This window comes from Anguilla anguilla, chromosome 3 (genome assembly GCF_013347855.1).
Source record: "Anguilla anguilla isolate fAngAng1 chromosome 3, fAngAng1.pri, whole genome shotgun sequence".
Taxonomy (NCBI): Eukaryota; Metazoa; Chordata; class Actinopteri; order Anguilliformes; family Anguillidae; genus Anguilla; species Anguilla anguilla.
In genome coordinates this window covers 42,520,114-42,538,770 of record NC_049203.1, presented here as the reverse complement: position 1 = coordinate 42,538,770, position 18,657 = coordinate 42,520,114, and the positions used below count along the sequence as shown (strand labels likewise).

At 50.5% G+C, this 18,657-nt stretch overlaps 1 protein-coding gene and 1 long non-coding RNA gene across 2 annotated transcripts; one reads left to right on the top strand and one right to left on the bottom strand.

Annotated features, from left to right (window-relative positions):
• Window positions 1-5,705: 5,705 nt before the first annotated feature.
• On the bottom strand, window positions 5,706-7,288 carry LOC118222419. Its single transcript, XR_004764280.1, has 2 exons — window positions 6,245-7,288; window positions 5,706-6,117 (listed from the first exon to the last, which is right to left on the bottom strand). It is a non-coding gene; the product is annotated as an uncharacterized LOC118222419 (long non-coding RNA).
• ankrd50l (ankyrin repeat domain 50-like) lies at window positions 6,116-18,586 on the top strand. The gene is made up of 5 exons (XM_035408006.1): window positions 6,116-6,329; window positions 8,021-9,257; window positions 11,980-12,200; window positions 13,601-17,122; window positions 18,358-18,586. Exons 2-4 carry the CDS (start codon window positions 8,854-8,856, stop codon window positions 17,119-17,121), a joined length of 4,146 nt encoding a protein of 1,381 aa, XP_035263897.1. The 5' UTR covers window positions 6,116-6,329; window positions 8,021-8,853; the 3' UTR covers window position 17,122; window positions 18,358-18,586.
• The last annotated feature ends 71 nt before the right edge of the window (window positions 18,587-18,657 follow it).

Sequence of the window (18,657 nt, the reverse complement as noted above, 5' to 3'; positions counted from 1 at the left end):
TTCTGAGCAATGATGAACAGGTAATTTTTGTATGACACTGTTCTATGCAATAAATATTGTAAAACAAACTCCAACATTGCTACTACACAGCTTTTACAAAGTTATGAATTCAACAAGAGAGAATGTTTCACAAGCGTCTGTATCTGTTTTAGCTTCATCTGCTGCAATGTTTGCTGGACAACCTTGTCATTGCATGAAAGTATAGTCTTCCCATTAGTCTAGTGACTGCTATCTCAGCATTAAATGGTCCTTGGACCCTGCACAAGAGACACGCTATCTCCAACATCTGTTCATCATTCACACAGAAAAACAGCGCAGGCAAATTCCAGGTTTTATAACATTTGTTTATTCTTAGTCTCTCGAATCAAGCCAAGGCTCAATCAATATTTGTCCTTAACCTTACTGTACCTTATAAATTAATGTTTTTTTTTTCTTTTTGCTTCATAAACAAATCTAGTTTAATCCAGACCTATATCAAAGTGATAGTGCTTTTTTAACATTACTAAAATGCATGAAACCAACCATTCATTTTGTCTTTAATATTTTACACAGCATGCCTTTAGTTGTCATTGAAATGTACAATAATAGACGGTATTAATAAAATAACGTGTTTAATGTTTCTCAAAGGTAGGGACAAAGTGCCACAGGTGAAAGATTGAATCTGAGTCGTATTATCAGTTCTAAGAAAGCTGAGCTGAACTTTGGAGTTAATAGGTTATAAATAATTGGAAAACTGGGGTCAAAGCCACTGCAGAGTCAACATCAAGAGCAGGATACGGGGAAAATTCAAGTGCTATATTTAATTTGCAATAAGCATGATGTAAGGAATTTTCCTGAAAAACTGTTTTTCCCTGTCTGATGATAAGATCGTCACTATGATGGATTTGTGTTTAGTTTATATAGTATAATAGAGATGAAATACAAATGGAGGGAAATCTACACTAATTACAATAGCATCTACATTTTATTTAAAATACATCAGAGCATATGCACAGGCAATAAATGCATTTGTAAGCTTGGATTCAATTGTGAATGAGATTCTGTAATTTGTTGTTAACCATGTATTTATTACTCATTGAGAGGTCACAACAGTGTACTCATACTGTTATCTGTGAATAATATATCAATAGATTATGCATAACCGGTTGTTTTTTGTGCTTTATTGTGATATGTTGAAATGACATGTAAACAAAAATGAAAATATATAAATTCAACATTTAATTTCGTACTTGTATCTAGTGTAATTACTCACCTTTCATGATAATACTCTGGCTGCAGAACACTCCGTGGTTAGGTAATGCAATTTTGGTTACAGGAAGACACACCTGTGGTGGGTGGTTGTGGATTTCTTCTCTTGAATTGTCATGATTTTACAGTATTAGTAAAGTTTAGTTAAACTCACCTTAGTTAAATCTTTGTCATCCTTGACCAATGGCCACGGCAGTAATCATGTTAAATTTACACATAGCCATTACATGTGTTTACAAGGTATGAAGGTATTGTGGTTCAGATATTTAACATTTTTGGGCATTTTTTGCTAATTATTTTTATTAGTTTAATATTCACACAATTAACTGCTATTCGGTTGCTTTTCGTTCCTTTTTGTGCAACTTTTACATTGTTTATTATGTGGGAATAAAATTAAAAGTAAGGGTTCCGTGTGCCATCAAATTGACCAAAACGAGTCAAATGCGTCATGCAGGGCATGGCTGCAACCATGCTGCTTTATACATATTTTAAACGATTCTTTTTTTCTACAAATCACAAAAATGTTCCCATTACATACACAATCATGTTTGTGTTGCTGTTGCTTTAACCTTTTACAGTTTGAGCATCATTGAGCAAATTTGAGATTAGCTTTTATTTTGCCCGTGTCAAGCTGTGGAATACACACAGAAGACCAAAACAGCAGCAGTGGACCAGGATGCAAATGCATTGTAACGCAGTCAGTACCTTCATTACTTTCCTTTTAATGACTGGTTCCAAAATATCAGGAGAGGGAACTCAAGGACATTCAACGTTTCGTTTGTCTCAGTTCCAACCCACATTTATTGAGTCAATAATTGTACCAGTATGAGTGTAAACGGTTGTTTGGTTAAGAGGTGCTGTATTCACACATTTCTAGAAACCAGCTGTGTCCAACAAAGTGCTAGATTCAGCCAACTTTTACCTATTTCCATTAGCATGCCAGGCCATGGCTGCGATCTGCTCTGGACTTGCATGCACCGTACAGCTACGGTTCAGTTGCAGGTCAGATATACCTGGGGTGTGTCCACTGACCCATCGTAGTTGAAGGTCAGATACTGTACACATGAAGCAAGCCAAATACATTCCACAGTAAACTGACTAGGGTGAGATACAAGTTTTTTTTCCAGGACAAACATGTAGTATAATAAATATGGAAGCTAATAATAATAATAGGGTGGCATGGTGGTGCAGTGGGTAGCACTGTTGCCTCCCAGAAAGAAGGTCCTAGGTTTGAGTCTGCATGTTCTCCCTGTGTCCACGTGGGTTTCCTCCGGTTACTCCAATTTCCTCCCACAGTCTAAAGGCATGTGCTTAAGTTGAGGTTAAGTGGAGACTCTAAATTGCCCATAGGTAAGAGTGTGTAAGTGAATGCTGTGTGTGCCCTGCGAGAGATTGGCAGCCTGTCCAGGCTGTATTCCTGCCTCTTGCCCAATGCATGATGGAATAGGCCCCAGCACCCCGTGACCCTGCCCAGGATAAGCGGGTATAGATAATGGATGGATGGATAATAAGAATAACAACAGCAGCAGCAACAACAATTATTATTTGCTTTATAAACTTTGAATTCCATCTTTTGCATAAACTAAATGTAAACCCCAAATGTAAACCGCTCACATTACAGTGATGGTTCTAAGGGGTGGGTGGGGGAGGAAAAGGCAGGCCTCCCCTTGTCTAGTTGCTTCCCGCAGTTTCCCAAAGCCAAAGGCAGGAAGGACCATGGACAGAGGCAGCCTCGCCTGATTGCCTCCATCAACTATAATGGTGCAGTCTATCTTGTTTTTCAGCGGAGTCCCCTCACTGAGGTAGTGGCTGTGTTCATGTTCAAAGCATCCAAAGCCAGTCACAGCCAACATTCATGCAGCCCTAGGATGTTTTTATTATTTTGCAAGTGCTGTGACAGAACTGGAGATCTCAGAATATGTCATTTGGAAGGAGCCTATCATGATGAAAACAAATGGAATGTGCACACGCTATTTCATTCATTTGAAATGGCATGCATGTCATTGCAGGGAAGAGATGTGCTTAAAAAGCAATGGAGTCATACGCAGGAAGGAAAATCTGGTTTTATTCACTGCACAAAATGTTGTTATTGTAAGGTCAAATTCAAGGTCAATGAACTGAAGCAGTGATCTGCTTTTGCCCTCTGAACAACATCAGCATTTTTACTATACATGTGAACCTTTTCACTTCTATTTGTGTGGGTGTGGATGTACTGTATGTAATATGCAAGAAACTGGTTGTTTTCCCATGCAAAAGAACACACTGTAGAATGATGACTTCTTGATTCAGCATCCGGCACAGTTATATTCACAGAGAGAAACATTAACACCATTCTGTCAGTGGGGGCATGTGTGGGCGGCCAGCATAGGATAATTGTGTGAGGGAAGAGATGGTATTATTTTGCCCAAAGAAAATGAATAATAATAAATTGAGAAGATGCAGAGACTGCGGTACAAGACAGGTACTATATCAGCTGAATATTATCTATCACCATTCACCAAATGTACCCACAGCGTCGCCTTTTCTTCTTTCACATGGTTAGATTTTCTCATGACCATTAGTGAAACCTTTTCTCAGCTGAAAGATAAAATCCCCAAAATAATGAATGAAACATTTAAGCTTTCACTAATTACAGTAGATCTGATAAAGCATTTAATGGCACTTTCTTCTAGGGCAGGGAGCTTCATTCTAAAAAAAACATTTCACTGCCTCCACACTAAATAAATAAATAAATGGCAATGATCTGCATTTCCGTTTTTGAGTAATTTATCAATTCACTGTATCTTCACTACCACCTTTATCAATTCATGGGCAGTTTAACAGTTTTCCAAGTGTCAATCAAATTATACCACCCATCAATATCACAGGTATTTAGCAGACGATCTTTTCCAGAGCGACTCATACAACTTCTTTTTCAAGTTTCCAATATAGCAACTTACTTTTTAAAGGCACATCACGGCTTTGAAATTCACAGATGAGATATTAATGAGTGTCATTTATCTTGTAGAACAAAAAGTGAAACTCTCTTAGGCTTATGTTAACCACAGACCTTATTTTCGGCAGAAAACACAATTCCTATGGGAAAAAAAAAAAAACATTGGAAATCAGACAAGGGAACCCATGATATATGAAAAGTCTGGGTTGGCCTACACAAATATGTAATCACTGTAACCGTGTGTGAACCTCCATGAATGTTTTGGGGATTTTCTTGGCAGCTTGATTTCTACATGACAATGTGTCTGATAATTTGGTCCAGTTTACTCAACAGTGCCATAATCACCCCACATTTGCCGGGTGGTTGGGTACTAGTTTCAGACCCTGCATCGCTCAACATTTAAGGGAGCTAATGTTTGATTCTCCCAAATATTAAGCCTATTTCTGATGACCTAATTGAAATACAAATTATTGTACCCTCAAAAGAACTATGAGATTTATCCCCACAATAAAAAGACATTTAAAGAATAAGTGCGGCGTATTTTTATGTTTTTCTTATGATCAACTTATTCTATGAAACATCGTTTTAAAATATTAAAATAATCGGATCAGTAGATATCTCCCTTTAATCCTCATTGGAACCAGGTATACAACAGGTTTAATTTAAACTTCAGTTAACTGCTAGTAGAGGTCACTAACTGTTTTCAGCAAGACACGTGACTGGGTTGACGCTAAAACGCAGTTGTGCATTAAACCGCAAGGAGGACACAGCAATCGCGTTTGTTGCGACAACACGGCTTTAAACTTGTTCTAAACGCTAAACCGCAGCTAAGCTAATGAAGTCTTGTTGAAAGCGGCATTGAATTGATGAACGTGATAGTGACAGCAGCAGTTAAATGATAAAAGCAGTAGCGGTTGGAATTGCAGTGAATCGAACTGATTAAACTGCTAGTGAATAAAAAAATGTCAATGCGATCAGACAGACACATGATACAATGATTTGTAAATAGCCTAATTTCATTAGCTTCACTATTTCAATATCAAATTTCATACGATGCAAGATTTGATTGTATTTAATCGGTTTCAGTATTTAATTTGATTGCAATTTAATTGATTCAGCATTTATTTTTTTGTACTTCCGCAGCTCACAGTATGGCGTGCGTGTGTTCTGTAATGTTTCCAGTTCATTTCGTTTTTGGACTATGAAAATTGTAGTAAAAAAACAAACAGGTTACTTTACTTAAAATATGGACGCATGAATGAATGAATTGTAAGGAGCAGGTGGAAGGAAACTGTGACTTCTTTTCCCGCTATTATGGAACTTTTTCCTGTCCTGCAGGCAAACGGACTAAAACCAGACCCTGACAATTTCCTTTGTGTTACACAATGAGCAAAAAATAGTCGCCCAGACTGCAATCAACCCCGGTTCACAGGAGTATTGTGTTCCTTTTCCTTCAAAATTCACTCTGTCGAGAACAAAGTAGGCTACACCATCACCGCATCGTTTATTTTAAGTAACTCTGGCACGTGATTATTTCAAATGGGTATACATATGCATTATATCCTGAATCATCCATTAGGATATAAATGACCAAAAATGATGACACGTTCCATACAATTTTAAAACAATTATTTTTAAGGCAAATACATCCACTTAGACACGTATCTGCGATACCTAGATATGTGATATCTAGCTCACATTATGCATTCCTTCAGTAGACGTCAAAATATCGGGGCTTGCTTGTGCCTATGTTGGGAAAAGACATCCTTTTACTACCACTCCAAGTTCAGTCGTCCAAGCATGTCCCCCAGGCGGAGGTCTCTCGAGTGAAGCTGATTTCGCTTGGATCTTTTTATCTTTATTTTCGTCGGAAACTTTTAAGATCGTAACTAACGTGTTTCAAACGGTTGACTGTGTCCGCACGAGGATTACGGCTGTGAAGACAATGGAGACAATGAAACCAGAAGTGAAAGTGCCAGCTACCTCCGAGCCTCGATAAAAAACCCAGCCTTTCCTGAATGATCAGTTTACCTCACGCCTAGAAATAATCTTTGGCTTCACCTTAACCCTCTAAGGACCAGGCCCACTTGAGCCAGCCTCGGGATTTCTTGTTGTGGATCCGCGGGAAATGCAGCTTTGCATTGGGGTATGTTAGTATGAAACTAGCTGTATTTATGTCTATTGTCTGAGCTGCTCCGCCTCTTGAAATCGTAGTTAACACTATATGTTGCCATCGTTTAAAACAATTATCGGTATGTATGGAGACTCAGCAATTTGATTGCACGGAGCGTGAGGTATTCTAGCCCAATCCAGAAACTGAAAGAATATATCACGTTTACAGTCCATTTAACACATACCCAACTCCACCCGCAAGACTGCAACTGCTGCGGCACCTGTAGCCGGCACCGAGGGGAGTTTACACAAGTTAGCTAGCAAGATAGCTACTGTGACATCTTTATTGGCTGTGCTGAAGTTTATCACACGCAGATTGCGCGGAATCGCCTCACAGTAGCCAACATTGGATTAAAATAATCAGTAGGCTAATTACCAGTGAAGTTTGGTTATCCCCTTGGCACGACACTACAAGTTTGTTGCATTAATGTGCATTTTAACATCGCCATGAAATTATTTCGTTGAGTCTCAGATGTTTTTGTGGTGGATTGCACACCTAATCATTAAGGCTACTTCGTGTGATAGCCTACAGTAGCCTATTTGCTAATGAACAGCAGCTAAACAAATATTTTTGTTTACTTCTTGTTGAAAACATTTTACGCACGTACCTCCTCATAATTTGTCCTCCTCGTCGTATTTTAGAAGCGAAAGAAAGAAGAATCGAATTCATCTCTGTGGAAGCAACATTTGATAATTTCAGACCATCTGAGGACAAGCGTGTATCAGATTTATTGATTTGAACTGTGGGTGTGTCAGTCCCGGGAAAAGACGCTGCAGCCATCCGAAATAGCGGGATCGTCTCCGGGCGGAATTGCGTGTAGATTAGGGGATTGATTTCCTGTCAGTTTTATGGAGCAGTCTGCTATTGTGTTAACATCACATTTCATTCTTCAACACAAAATGCCCCCGCCATTTTCCATGCCCTTGTGTCAGCAGTGCATTACAACAAATTAAAAAATAATTGCCTTCATTGTACCGTGCGCGCGCGCGCGCACACACACACACACACACACACATATATATATATATATATATATATATATATATATATATATATATATAAAGCCTACTTACAGTGGGACAACGATAGAGTAGACAGAATGTGTAGGCTAATAGAGGCAGGTGCAAGGGGGAGGGGGCAGCCACCAAATAATTTTGATCTAAATTGTTGTAAAATCAGTTTACTCATGGTCGTAACATGTCTCTACAGGGACAAGTTAAGTGGCTTGTTCAAACTTGTAAGCTTTTTTTTAGCCTACTCACATGGGAAGATGACTTTTTGTGCCTGTGAGCGGATTTATTTATTTATTTGTTTGTTTGTTTGTTTGTTTGTTTGTTTATTTCCCATTTTGCAATAATACGTGACAGAAATACACATGGTGAATTGAACTGTATGTTTAACATCAGAACATGGCGTACCATTTTACTACTCCGATATCTGGAGTATATGCTAGTACAGTAGATAGGTTCTGATTTCCTGTTTGCCATTGATTACCACACAATGCATTTTTGGTTAAAAAAAGGGGGGGCGGGAGGAGTGTACTGGAAGTGAATATTGCCGTGTGCCTGTAGGCTTCTGTGGATGAACTTTGACCTCCTGCAACCTCGTCACCTCCCTTCTCTTACTCACGTTCCTCTGTTTCTCCCTCCCTCTCTCTCTTTCAGTTTGACTGTAAGCGCCTCCAGTACATGCCTTGACATGCTGAGCCAGAGGGGAGGAGAACAAGGAGGACAAGAAAGACCGGAGAAAGAGAGTGAGAGAAGGAGAGAAGCCGTCAAGGATCTCCTGAGAGAGGGGGCAAGTGTGCCTGGGTGTTTTTGCTAAGGCGGAGGAAACTCTGTCTGGAGCAGGAGCTGAACAGGAGCAACTTGCAAGAAAGGAATTTTGAAGAAGGGAAGGAGACAGAGGCAAGAGAGGGATTGAGAAAATATGTACTGAACACTGCGTGAATGAGCGAAGAGGGAGAAACACGAAGCGATTTCTGTCCGTGCGCTACTATCTGAAGTGTTGGTGGCCCTCTCTGTCAAACGCGGAGAACAGAGGACTGATTATCGGGAGAGATCCCGTACAGAGGGGCACTGCTCGGATCAATTCTCTCTTGTTTTCTCCGTGTTTTTTTTTTTTGTTCTGTGGATTTAGGCACGTGGGTGTGGCCACCGGAGTTCCTCGTTGGTGGAAGAGGGCAGAGTCTGTGCTGGTCTGTACACACGTTGGAGCAGGGTGAGATCGTGCTTCACTGCTCCTAGACCCACTCGCACCCTGGCCCCTGGAGAAGGGAAGGGGGAACGGATCGAATTCTCTCCCCCCTCCGAAGAGAGGGAAAGGGGTTTTCTGGGAAACAGAGGAGGGCAGAGGTTGCCTCAAAGTTGGATAAGGAAGACGGGGTCCCCTCTGCGTTCTCCGCAGCGAGAAGCTGAGAAGCCCGGCGGCGCGTCCAGGCGGCACGGTGCAGGATGGGCGGCGGACCGCGTCCCGGCCAGCTCCCCCTAGGGAGGCGATGAGCGGCGGCGGGGGCGGCAGGGCGGCCCAGGGTCGGCCCTTCCACTGCCGGGGATGGGCTCTGGGCAAGCTGCAGCACTGGCTGGGCACCCGCTGCCCGGGGGCGCTGGTGACGGGCGGGCCGGGGGCGGGGAAAACGGCGCTGTGCGCCGAGGCGGTTCGGCCCTCGTCCGACGCCGGGTTCGAGGCGGGACTGGCGCCCCGCTGCCTGGCGTCTCACTTCTGCCGACGGGAGGATGAGCGGAGCGTGGAGGTGTGGAGGTTCGTCCTGGGCCTGGTCGAGCAGCTGCGGGGAAGCCCTCTCCTCCCACCGGGGTACGCCCAGACCCTGGATACCCCCGCCGTCGCCCTGACCCTGGACCCCCTGCACTGCCAACGGGACCCCGATGACACTTTCAGAAGGTCTTTACCTCTTCACCTTTTTTCATCTTTTCAGATTTTTCATGTATTACATGGCAAGCTTAGACGGGCTGAATGGTCTGTTTTCACCACTGTCGTGAAGTTAACATCATCCTGAAGTTCCCTTTGGCAAAAATAAAGCTATTCTATTTTATTTTATTCTCTATATTTATGTTCTTATTCAGCAGGGACCATGCTCAACTCAAGTGTTAGTTTGCTTAATGTATGTTCCTACATTTGTTTTTTAAAAATTGACAAACTTTTTCTGAGGATTCGGCTTTATGCAAAGTCTTTCGGATATTTGTGCTAGAAAAAAACTCAAAGTTTCTTTTTTTGTAATTCAGATTGTTTGAGGTGCCGTGCATTCGCACTTTTTTTTCCAGAAGAAAATAGGGCAGACGGTTCCGGGACTTGTTCGGCTTTGTGAAAACAAGTGTGTTTGGATATTGCGCAGTGTTTTAACCAATGGCGCGAGCTCCGTTGCGTTACTCTGCATTAGCGTGTGTTACGTGTTCACAGCTGACGCCCTTATCTTTGGCAGCTCGCGTAGTTTACATTTCTCCTCCTCGCCGGGTTTGTACAGCTGGGTGTTTTACTGACGCGGTTGGGGTTAAGTGTCTTGTTCAAGGGCACGGCAACGCCGCCCTGCCTAGGATTTGAACCCGCAAGCCCAGTTGCCTAGCCACTAAGCCACTTTGCTGCCCTATGGCGCTGTTGGTCGTTAAAGGCTAATAATTACCCTGTCCAAATGTGCCAAAATGTATGATTTATTCCCCAATTGGGACTTGCCGAGGCCTGTGAATTACCCCCAATTTGTGTGTGTGTGTGTGTGTGCTTGCAAGTGTACGTAAGCATGAGAGGGAGCCTGCCATTGTGTGCGTAGGTCCATGTGTTTTAATGTGCGTGTGAGTGTGTGTGAGAGAGAGAACCAGAGAGTGTCTGTGACATAGAGCGTGTGTATACATGTGGGTGAGCGAGAGAATATGTGTGTGTGTGAGAGAGAGAGAGAATCAGAGAGTGTCTGTGACATAGTCGTGTGTACGCATGTGGGTGAGAGAGAGAATATGTGTGTGTGTGTGAGAGAGAGAGTGAGAGAGAATATGTGTGTGTGAGAGAGAGAGAGAGAGAGACAGAGAGTATCTGTGACATAGAGCGTGCATATACATGTGCATGAGAGATAGAATATGTGGGCTTGTTTTACTATCTTTGTGAGAACCAAATGTCCCCACAAGGATAGAAAGATGAGGAAAACTACGCAAGGTGGGGACCTTTTGCGGGTCCCCGCAAGTTCAAGAGGCTGTTTTAGGGTTAGGGTTAAAATTAGGTTAAGGTTAGGGTTAAGGTTAGGCATGTAGTGGTTGGGGTTAGGGTTAGGGTTAGAGGTTACAGAATGAATGTAAGTCAATGGGAAGTCCTCACAAGTATAACAATACAAACGTGTGTGTGTGGGTTAGAGATAGAATATGTGTGTGTGTGTGTGAGAGAGAGAGAGAATCAGAGAGTGTCTGTGACATAGAGCGTGTGTATGCATGTGGGTTAGAGATAGAATATGTGTGTGTGTGTGTGTGTGTGAGAGAGAGAGAGAGAGAATCACAGAGTGTCTGTGACATAGAGCGTGTGTACACATGTGGGTGAGGGAGAGAACCAGAGAGTGTCTGTGACATAGAGCGTGTGTATACATGTGGGTGAGAGAGAGAATATGGCTGCTGGTGGCATTCAGAACATTATGGGCCTGTAAATCACAGGAAAGAGTGATTGTATCTGCTTCCTCGCCTGCCTGTATATTTCCCTCATTGAAACAGCCCTTTCATGGCTCAGTCATACTAGGCATCTTGTCAGAATTGCTGCTTGGGTTCTATTTATAATGCTTCTCTCGGAAGTACAGTCGGGGAACAAATCAAGAAATAAAGGCAGCTGTTCTTCCACTGCATAGATATGGCTGCCATAAGCTGGGATTTGATTCCCTTCTCTGACAGTTTATTGGTTGTTATGTTTGCCCCGCGAGTGACCTCTTAGCAATCCGTTCTCCTTTCTGCTGTTTTCCAATGTGAGGCGGGAGTCTGTTTTGCATACTGGTGTCTGACTGACCTATAGCAGAATTCACTGACAGGAAGACACATCCGTTGGGCTGTAAGTGTGTGAACTCAGCGATGAGGTCTTGCTCCTCAGTGAGCCTCATACGGTCAAAAGTGAGACGTAAATTTTTGGGTCGGCCCCAAGCATGAGCGCAAGGCCACACGCTTGTGCCAGCATCATTCACCCCCGTGCCTCTGAGGCCAGAAGCACAACTAGGGGTCTGGGTCTCTGGGCAACACAGACATGTGGGTGTCCAGGGTGGAGCGGGAAACACCAGGGGTCCTTTGGACCTCACTTCTGGGAGAGGACGCCAGGCCAAGAACAGGGTCCTCCCCAACAGGCCATGCGTTATTAGACCAGTGGAATTATGGGTTACGTGCCCCTTCGTCTGGTAGCTAGTGGAACAACCACCTCTCTCATTCCCCCACCCGCTTCTCTGTGCTGCTATGGAAACACTCACTGTTGTGTGTATGTCTTCTTCTTTTGTTATCTGGCTGTTCATTCCAACTGCCTCCATAGCCCCCCAAGGCTAATGCTTGGGCCTTTGGTTGTGAAGCCTTAGCAACAACCGAAGACTTGTAATTCTCCCGGTGAAGCTTCTGACCTCTCCTTCCTCTCTTCCCCCCTCCCCTGTCCACTCCCCACGCAGAGCAGTGCTGTTGCCCCTTCAGGAAACCCCCCCTCCGGCCCACAGGCTCTTCCTGCTGGTGGACTCTCTGGACTCCGGGTTCCAGGGTGGGGGGGTTGGAGAGGGGAGGAGCGGCTCCATCGCGGAGCTCCTGTCCAGGCACCACCACCTCTTCCCCAGCTGGCTGCTGCTCATCTGCTCCGTACGGCGCCAGAACCGGGCCGCCTACCGCATGTTCTCAGGTACCACCCGACCCACGCTCACGTGTGCCTTAGGACCCAAATAGATGAATGTATAAATGTATCATTCTATGTAGCACACGTATGTAGTGGCCTTTTCAACTTTGCACTTCGTCTTCAGAATGGGTTCCCAACTCCGGTCTTGGAGAGCCAGAGGGTCTGCTGTGTTATCTCAACTCACCTGGGTTCTTGGGTGCAAATTGGTTGTTGAGGTTTAGGCAAAAACAAAAATCAGTACACTCTGCATCTCTCCACTTTGTTTGATGTAGAGTGTCACTGTCCCACTCTGTTCTAGTGCTTGTAGGACCCTTGTCCCCACATTTGGTGTATGGGGCAAGGGTGCTATGATTTATTGGAGGTAAGTGAATAAAAATATCAGCCAAATTAATTGATGTAATGGAATTAAAGGACCAGGCACCCCAATTCCCATGATCCCTCTGGTTTCTCATGTAATGCCCCATCCCAGCCTGTGATCTGGCCCCAACAGGGGGGGCCTCCACTCCCTCACCGGCTCGCCTTGACTTCTTGGGTTGGGTTGCCGATGCTGTACCTTGGTCTTGCCACTAGAGGCACCAGCGGGTGAGAAGGGCCTGCAGGTCACCTACGGCCAGCGTGAGCAGGGCCAGCAGGGCTTTAAGTTGCGCGAATCCCTGCAGACGGTCCATTCCAGATGAGACGGAATCAGTTACGCAGCTTTAGCGGGAATGCAGATTTCTCTTGCCCACACGCCATTGTTCTGTTGGCTTCTCCTTATCTCCTGAATGCTTTTTATGCTGTTTTTACTGCCCACGTCGGGCAAAATTAGCCTGTTTGTTTTAAAATGAACTTCCCACACAGTCATTACTGCGGAATTGGTGATCTGGGGGTTTAGTTGCTTCTGAAGTGGTTTCGTGACGGGGTGCGATAGCTCCACATTTAAACACAAGCACAGTATTTAGTGTTTCAGGCAATGACAGCATGAGACAGAAGCAAATCTATGAGGAGCAGAGCCAACGGAAGGGAGAATTCATCCCGTTTACACTAAGGTAGAAAGTAATTCTGTGAATGGGATTAAACCATTGTTGCTGCCGTGTGCTTATCTATTCTGTGTCATTGGAGGTGGAAGCCTTGTAGACTTCTGCCACTTCAGTTTCATTTTCTCTCATTCCTCTCCGTTACTGTGGTCAAGGCACTGAGTGAAAGCACTGTGCTGTCAGGCTGTCCTCTTCTGTCCATTTCGGTTCATTGTGTAGCTTACGACAACCCATATGGTGCGGAAAAACTGATGTAGCTTTTTCTCTCCTTCTCTCCTCTCCGCTATCCTCTGCCCTCCTTTCTGGTTCTCTCCTCTTTCATCTCCTTTCCTCGCCTCCCTCCCCTCCTCCGTGGTTCCCACGCTCCCCCTCTCCTCCGCTCCGCTCCAGGGTTCCGTAAGCTGGTGCTGGACGACCTGCGGAAGGCGCCGGTGGTGCACGACGTGCAGCAGTACATCCTGCGGCGCCTGGACCAGGAGGGGGCGCTGCGGAGGCACCTGACCCCGGAGACGGCCGAGATGCTGAACCTGCTGCACATCAAGAGCGGCGGCTGCTTCCTGTTCCTGGAGCGCGTGCTGGACGGCGTGTCGCGGGGCCTCCTGGCCGTCCGCGAGATCCGCCACATCCCCGGCACGCTCAACGGCCTCTACCTGTGGCTGTGCCAGCGCCTCTTTCCCAAGGGCCTCTTCTCCGAGGCGCGGCCCTTGCTCGACGTCCTCCTGGCCGCCCCGCGCCCCCTCAGCCCCGAGCTGCTGTACCGCGCCGTGTGGACCCGCGACCCCGCCCTCGGCCCCGCCCAGTTCCGCCGCAGGCTGGACGCCCTTTCGCCGCTCCTGACGGAGGGGGAGGAGCAGGGGGAGGAGGGGGAGGAGGGGGGCACTCTCTCCCTTTTCCACGCCAGCTTCGCAGAGTGGCTGTTGGACGTGAAGTACTGCACGCAGCGGTACCTGTGCAGCCGGGAGGACGGCCACGCCCTGCTGGCCATGTCCCTGACGCTCCGCGCCGCTCAGCTGGCCACGCCCGACATCTGCCAGCTGGCCAATCACCTCCTCCGCTCCGGCATGCATACATCTGATCCCGCCCTGCTTGCGCTGTGGATGGTGTGGACCGGAGTTCCCGCCGTCGGCGGCGACGCCCCCTCGCCCACCCAGTCCCAGGCCCCGCCCCCCGTCCTGGTCCCGCCCGACGTCTTCCAGCTGCTGCTGACGAGCGGGGTGCACCCCCCGTCCTACGGGTCCGGTTTCGGGGTGCACTGCCTGGAGGGCGCTGGGGGCGGGGTCCCGGGGAAGTCGCCGGAGGGGGCGGAGTTCGTGCGGCTGCTCCTGGACGGCGGGGCGAGCGTGAACCGGGCCGACCCGGCGGACGGGCGCACCCTGCTGGCGGGCGCGGCCCAGGCCGGCGCGGTGGACGCGGTGGAGCTCCTGCTGTCGCGGGGGGCGGACCCCGCGCTGGCCGACCACCAGGGCCAGACCCCGCTGACGCTGGCCGCCCGGGAGGGCCACCTGGGGGCGCTGCGCGCTCTGCTGGGCTGGCGCGGCGGCGACGGGGGGGCGGGGGCGGCCGCGGCGGCCACGCTGGAGCACGCCGACTGCGAGGGCTGGACGCCGCTGCGGCTGGCGGCCTGGGGCGGGCACGCCGAGGCGGTGCGCCTCCTGCTGGACGCCGGCGCCGACGTGGACGGCAGCGACGCGGACGGGCGCACGGCGCTGCGGGCGGCGGCCTGGGCGGGGCACCTGGAGATCGTCCTGGCCCTGCTGGAGCACGGCGCCCGGCCGGACCGGGCCGACCGCGAGGGCCGCACCCCGCTCATCGCCGCCGCCTACATGGGCCACCGGGAGGCGCTGGAGGCGCTGCTGGCGCACGGGGCGCGGGTGGACGCGGCGGACGCCGACGGGCGGACCGCCCTGTGCGTCGCCGCCATGTGCGTGCCGTCGGCGGCCGGGGGGCGGGGCCACGCCGAGGTGGTGAGCGCGCTCCTGGACCGGGGGGCGGACCCCAGCCACCGCGACAAGGACGGGATGACGCCGCTGCTGCTGGCGGCGTACGAGGGCCAGGCGGCCGTGATGGAGCTGCTGCTGGAGGCCGGCGCCGACGTGGACGAGAGCGCCGGGCTCCGCGGCACGGCCTCGGCCGCCGTCACGCCGCTGCTGGCCGCCGCCTCCATGGGCCACGAGGCGGCGGTGAGCGCCGCCCTCTTCTGGGGCGCCACGGCCGACGCCATCGACGGCGAGGGCCGGACGGCGCTGAGCCTGGCGGCGGGGCGGGGCAGCGCCGGGGCGGTGCGCCTCCTGCTGGACCGCGGCCTGGACGAGAACCACAAGGACCACCTGGGCTGGACGCCGCTGCACGCCGCCGCCTGCGAGGGCCACCGCGCCGTCTGCGCCGCGCTCACCGAGGGCGGGAGCCTGGCCCGCGTGGCCGAGCCCGACAACGAGGGCCGCACGCCGCTCGTCCTGGCCGCCCAGGAGGGCCGCCTGGCCGCCGCCCGGCTCCTGCTGGACCGCCGCTCGCCCGTGGACCACCGCGGCTACGACGGGCGCTCGGCGCTGGCGGCGGCGGCGCTGGAGGGCCACGCCGAGGTGGCGGAGCTGCTGGTGCGGCGCGGCGCCGACACGGACGTGCGGGACGCCGAGGGCCGGCCGCTGCTCTACCTGCTGGTGCTGGAGGGCCGGCTGGACGCGGCGGCGCTGCTGGTGCGGGAGGGCGGGGCGCCGCTGGAGTCGCGCGACGCCGAGGGACGCACGGCGCTGCACGCCGCCGCCTGGCTGGGCGGCACCCAGGCGCTGGGGCTGCTGCTGAGGGCCGGGGCCGACCCGGACGCGCGGGACGCCGAGGGCCGCACCCCCCTGCACACGACCGCCTGGAGGGGCCACGCCGCCGCCGCCCGGCTGCTCCTGGACGCCGGGGGCGCCGCCGTGGACCTGGCCTGCCGGCGGGAGGGGGCCACGGCGCTCTGCATCGCCGCGCAGGAGGGCCACGCCGACCTGGTGGCGGCGCTGCTGGAGCGGGGGGCCGACCCCCGGCACGCCGACCGCCACGGGCGCACCCCCGTCAAAGTGGCGGGGAAGAGGGGCCACGCCCGCATCGTCAGGCTCCTGGAGAGTCACGGGGCGGAGACCTACGCCGGCGTCCTGCCCCTGCCCTCCCCCGCCTCCCCGCCCTCTCGGAGCTCCACCCTCCAGACCCAGTCCTCCGCCAGCTCGGGGAGCTCCGCCCCCCTCAAGGCCCCGCCCTCCACCTCCTCGCTCTCCTGCTCGCCTTCCTCCACCGCCGAGCGCTTGCGCTCCGCCCAGTCCTCCACCTGCCACTCCCTGGCCACCGTGCGGACCGTCCCGGCCGACAGCCTGAGCTTCACCCAGCTCATCCAGCAGCACTCCCTCCCCCGCAGCCGGCCCTCCACCCTGCCCCCGCCCGGCTCCGCCCCCAACAGCCTGCCCCACCCCCGGGCCGGCTCCCCTCCCGCCGACTGCGGCGCCGACGCGCCCCGCAAGGGCTTCGGCTCCCCAGGGGACGGGGACTGGCCCGAAATACAGCCCAGGGCCCCGGAGGTGAAGAGCGCCGGGCTGGACAGGGAGGAGCGGAGGCAGGGGAGGTGGAACTCCATCATGGCCTCCCTGGGGGTGAGCCCCGGACAGGACTGCCCCTCCAGGCCCCTGAAAAGCAGGGACGGCCCTCTCTTCGGGTACCCCATCCAGCTGGACGGCCAGGGGCCCCAGAGGGAGGCTCGGGACGTGCCTCGTAAGAGCTCCCTGTCCCCGCCCTTCGGCTTCCCCTCCCCCAGTGCCTTATCCCCCGAGTGCGTGGGCCCCCTCACCAGCGCGGACCCCCAGCTCAACCTGAAGCAGGCCATCAAGCTGCAGTTCGAGGGCCCCACCAGCGCCGCCATATACAAGCGAGAAACGCCGCTCTGAGGTGAGAGAAGCAATGCTGTGACATCAAGCGCTGCCGTGCACTTCATAAAGCAGTATCATTCTCTTTCTGTGTTTGTTTGCCCTTGGGGGGGAAGAGGTCTCTATGGGAACCCACACAAATCAGAACTACGTGAAATAGTGTCAGCAGGGCAAAATGGCCACGGAAGACAATGTTCCAACTGAGTCTGATTTAAAATGCAAATGAACAATGGCATTGCTAAGCGACAGCACTGCAGCCTTGTAGAGGGATAAACTGCTCTCTGTTGTTGGGAAGGCAGAGTTATGGAGCCTGGTTTACGGGGCAATCATTGTAAAAACGGCAAAGCTCATTTGTACAGGAGACATTTTTATTGTTGGTGAAATGTAGGTAAATTACCTTTCATTCGCACCACGGAGAAATAGAACCCTTCATTTGAATTTTGTTTTGCAGGGAATCAGTTGCTTAAATGATCGTTTTAAATATTCAGCTTAATTTAAAAATGATTGTGTGAAACTTTTTTTGTTTCATATTTGTTTACAGCTATATCCGTGTATATATAAATGAGATAATATTTATATTCTTTTAAATTTAAATTTGTTTACCTTAATATCCGTACAGTACATACAAAACAACCCCAGAACACCAAAGGTTAACCATCATATTTCACTGTAGATAAGACCATTTCAACTTTCCTGGGACACCAGGCCCATTGCTGGTGTATGGGGACAAAAATTTTAAAAATGGTGTCATTGGACCATAATGTCCATTTACATTGCCCATACGTTTCCATTGGAACTGGGTTCTTTGGGTCAGTTAAGTTGCTAAGTTCAATTGGAATCATGAGCTCCAGCAAGTGCCGAGACATTTTGGCCTGGCATCCAGCCGTCAGGGAGCTCAAACTTGGCCTCAGATTGACCTTTCAGCAAAACAGCGAGCCGAGCATTTCTCAAAAGCAACCAAAGAAATCTTAACTGACCGCAAAACTTCTGGTTTGCAACGACCACCTTCAGTCTCCAGACTTGAACCCGCTTGAAAACTCACTTGAAGGATCTGAGAGACCTTTAAAGATTCTGTTACAATGGAGGGGGAAGGGGGGAGGGGTGTTGGGGGGGGCATGTGACACGTGTTAGCTGGAAACCCTCAAAGAGAGGCGCCTTCTGAACTTTGCCTACACCCAACAAATTACAGAGAGGGGCGTGGCCCCAGCTGCCCGGGGGAATGTGTGGCATGCTAATGACGGCCCTGCTCGTTTGTAGGAGGGCGCGAAGGCGTGGATCCCCGAGGCGCAGCTGCAGCGTGGGCACCCGCTCCGAGGTCAGCCCGCATCGCGGAGGGGAGGGGGCCGGGGGGGGGGCCCCGCTCCGGTCCGCTCCGAGCCTGCCGCCGACCGGGGGAACCCGGGGAACGCATGAAGAGCGCTCTGTTTACATTCCAGCGGTTTTCCTTTGTCCACTGGAAAGAGGAAAGAGCAGCTGTGGACACCCCCCTGCCCCACCCCCCCCCCCCACCCCCCCACCCCCCATGGCCACCAACCCCACCGACCCCACCACTCTCTG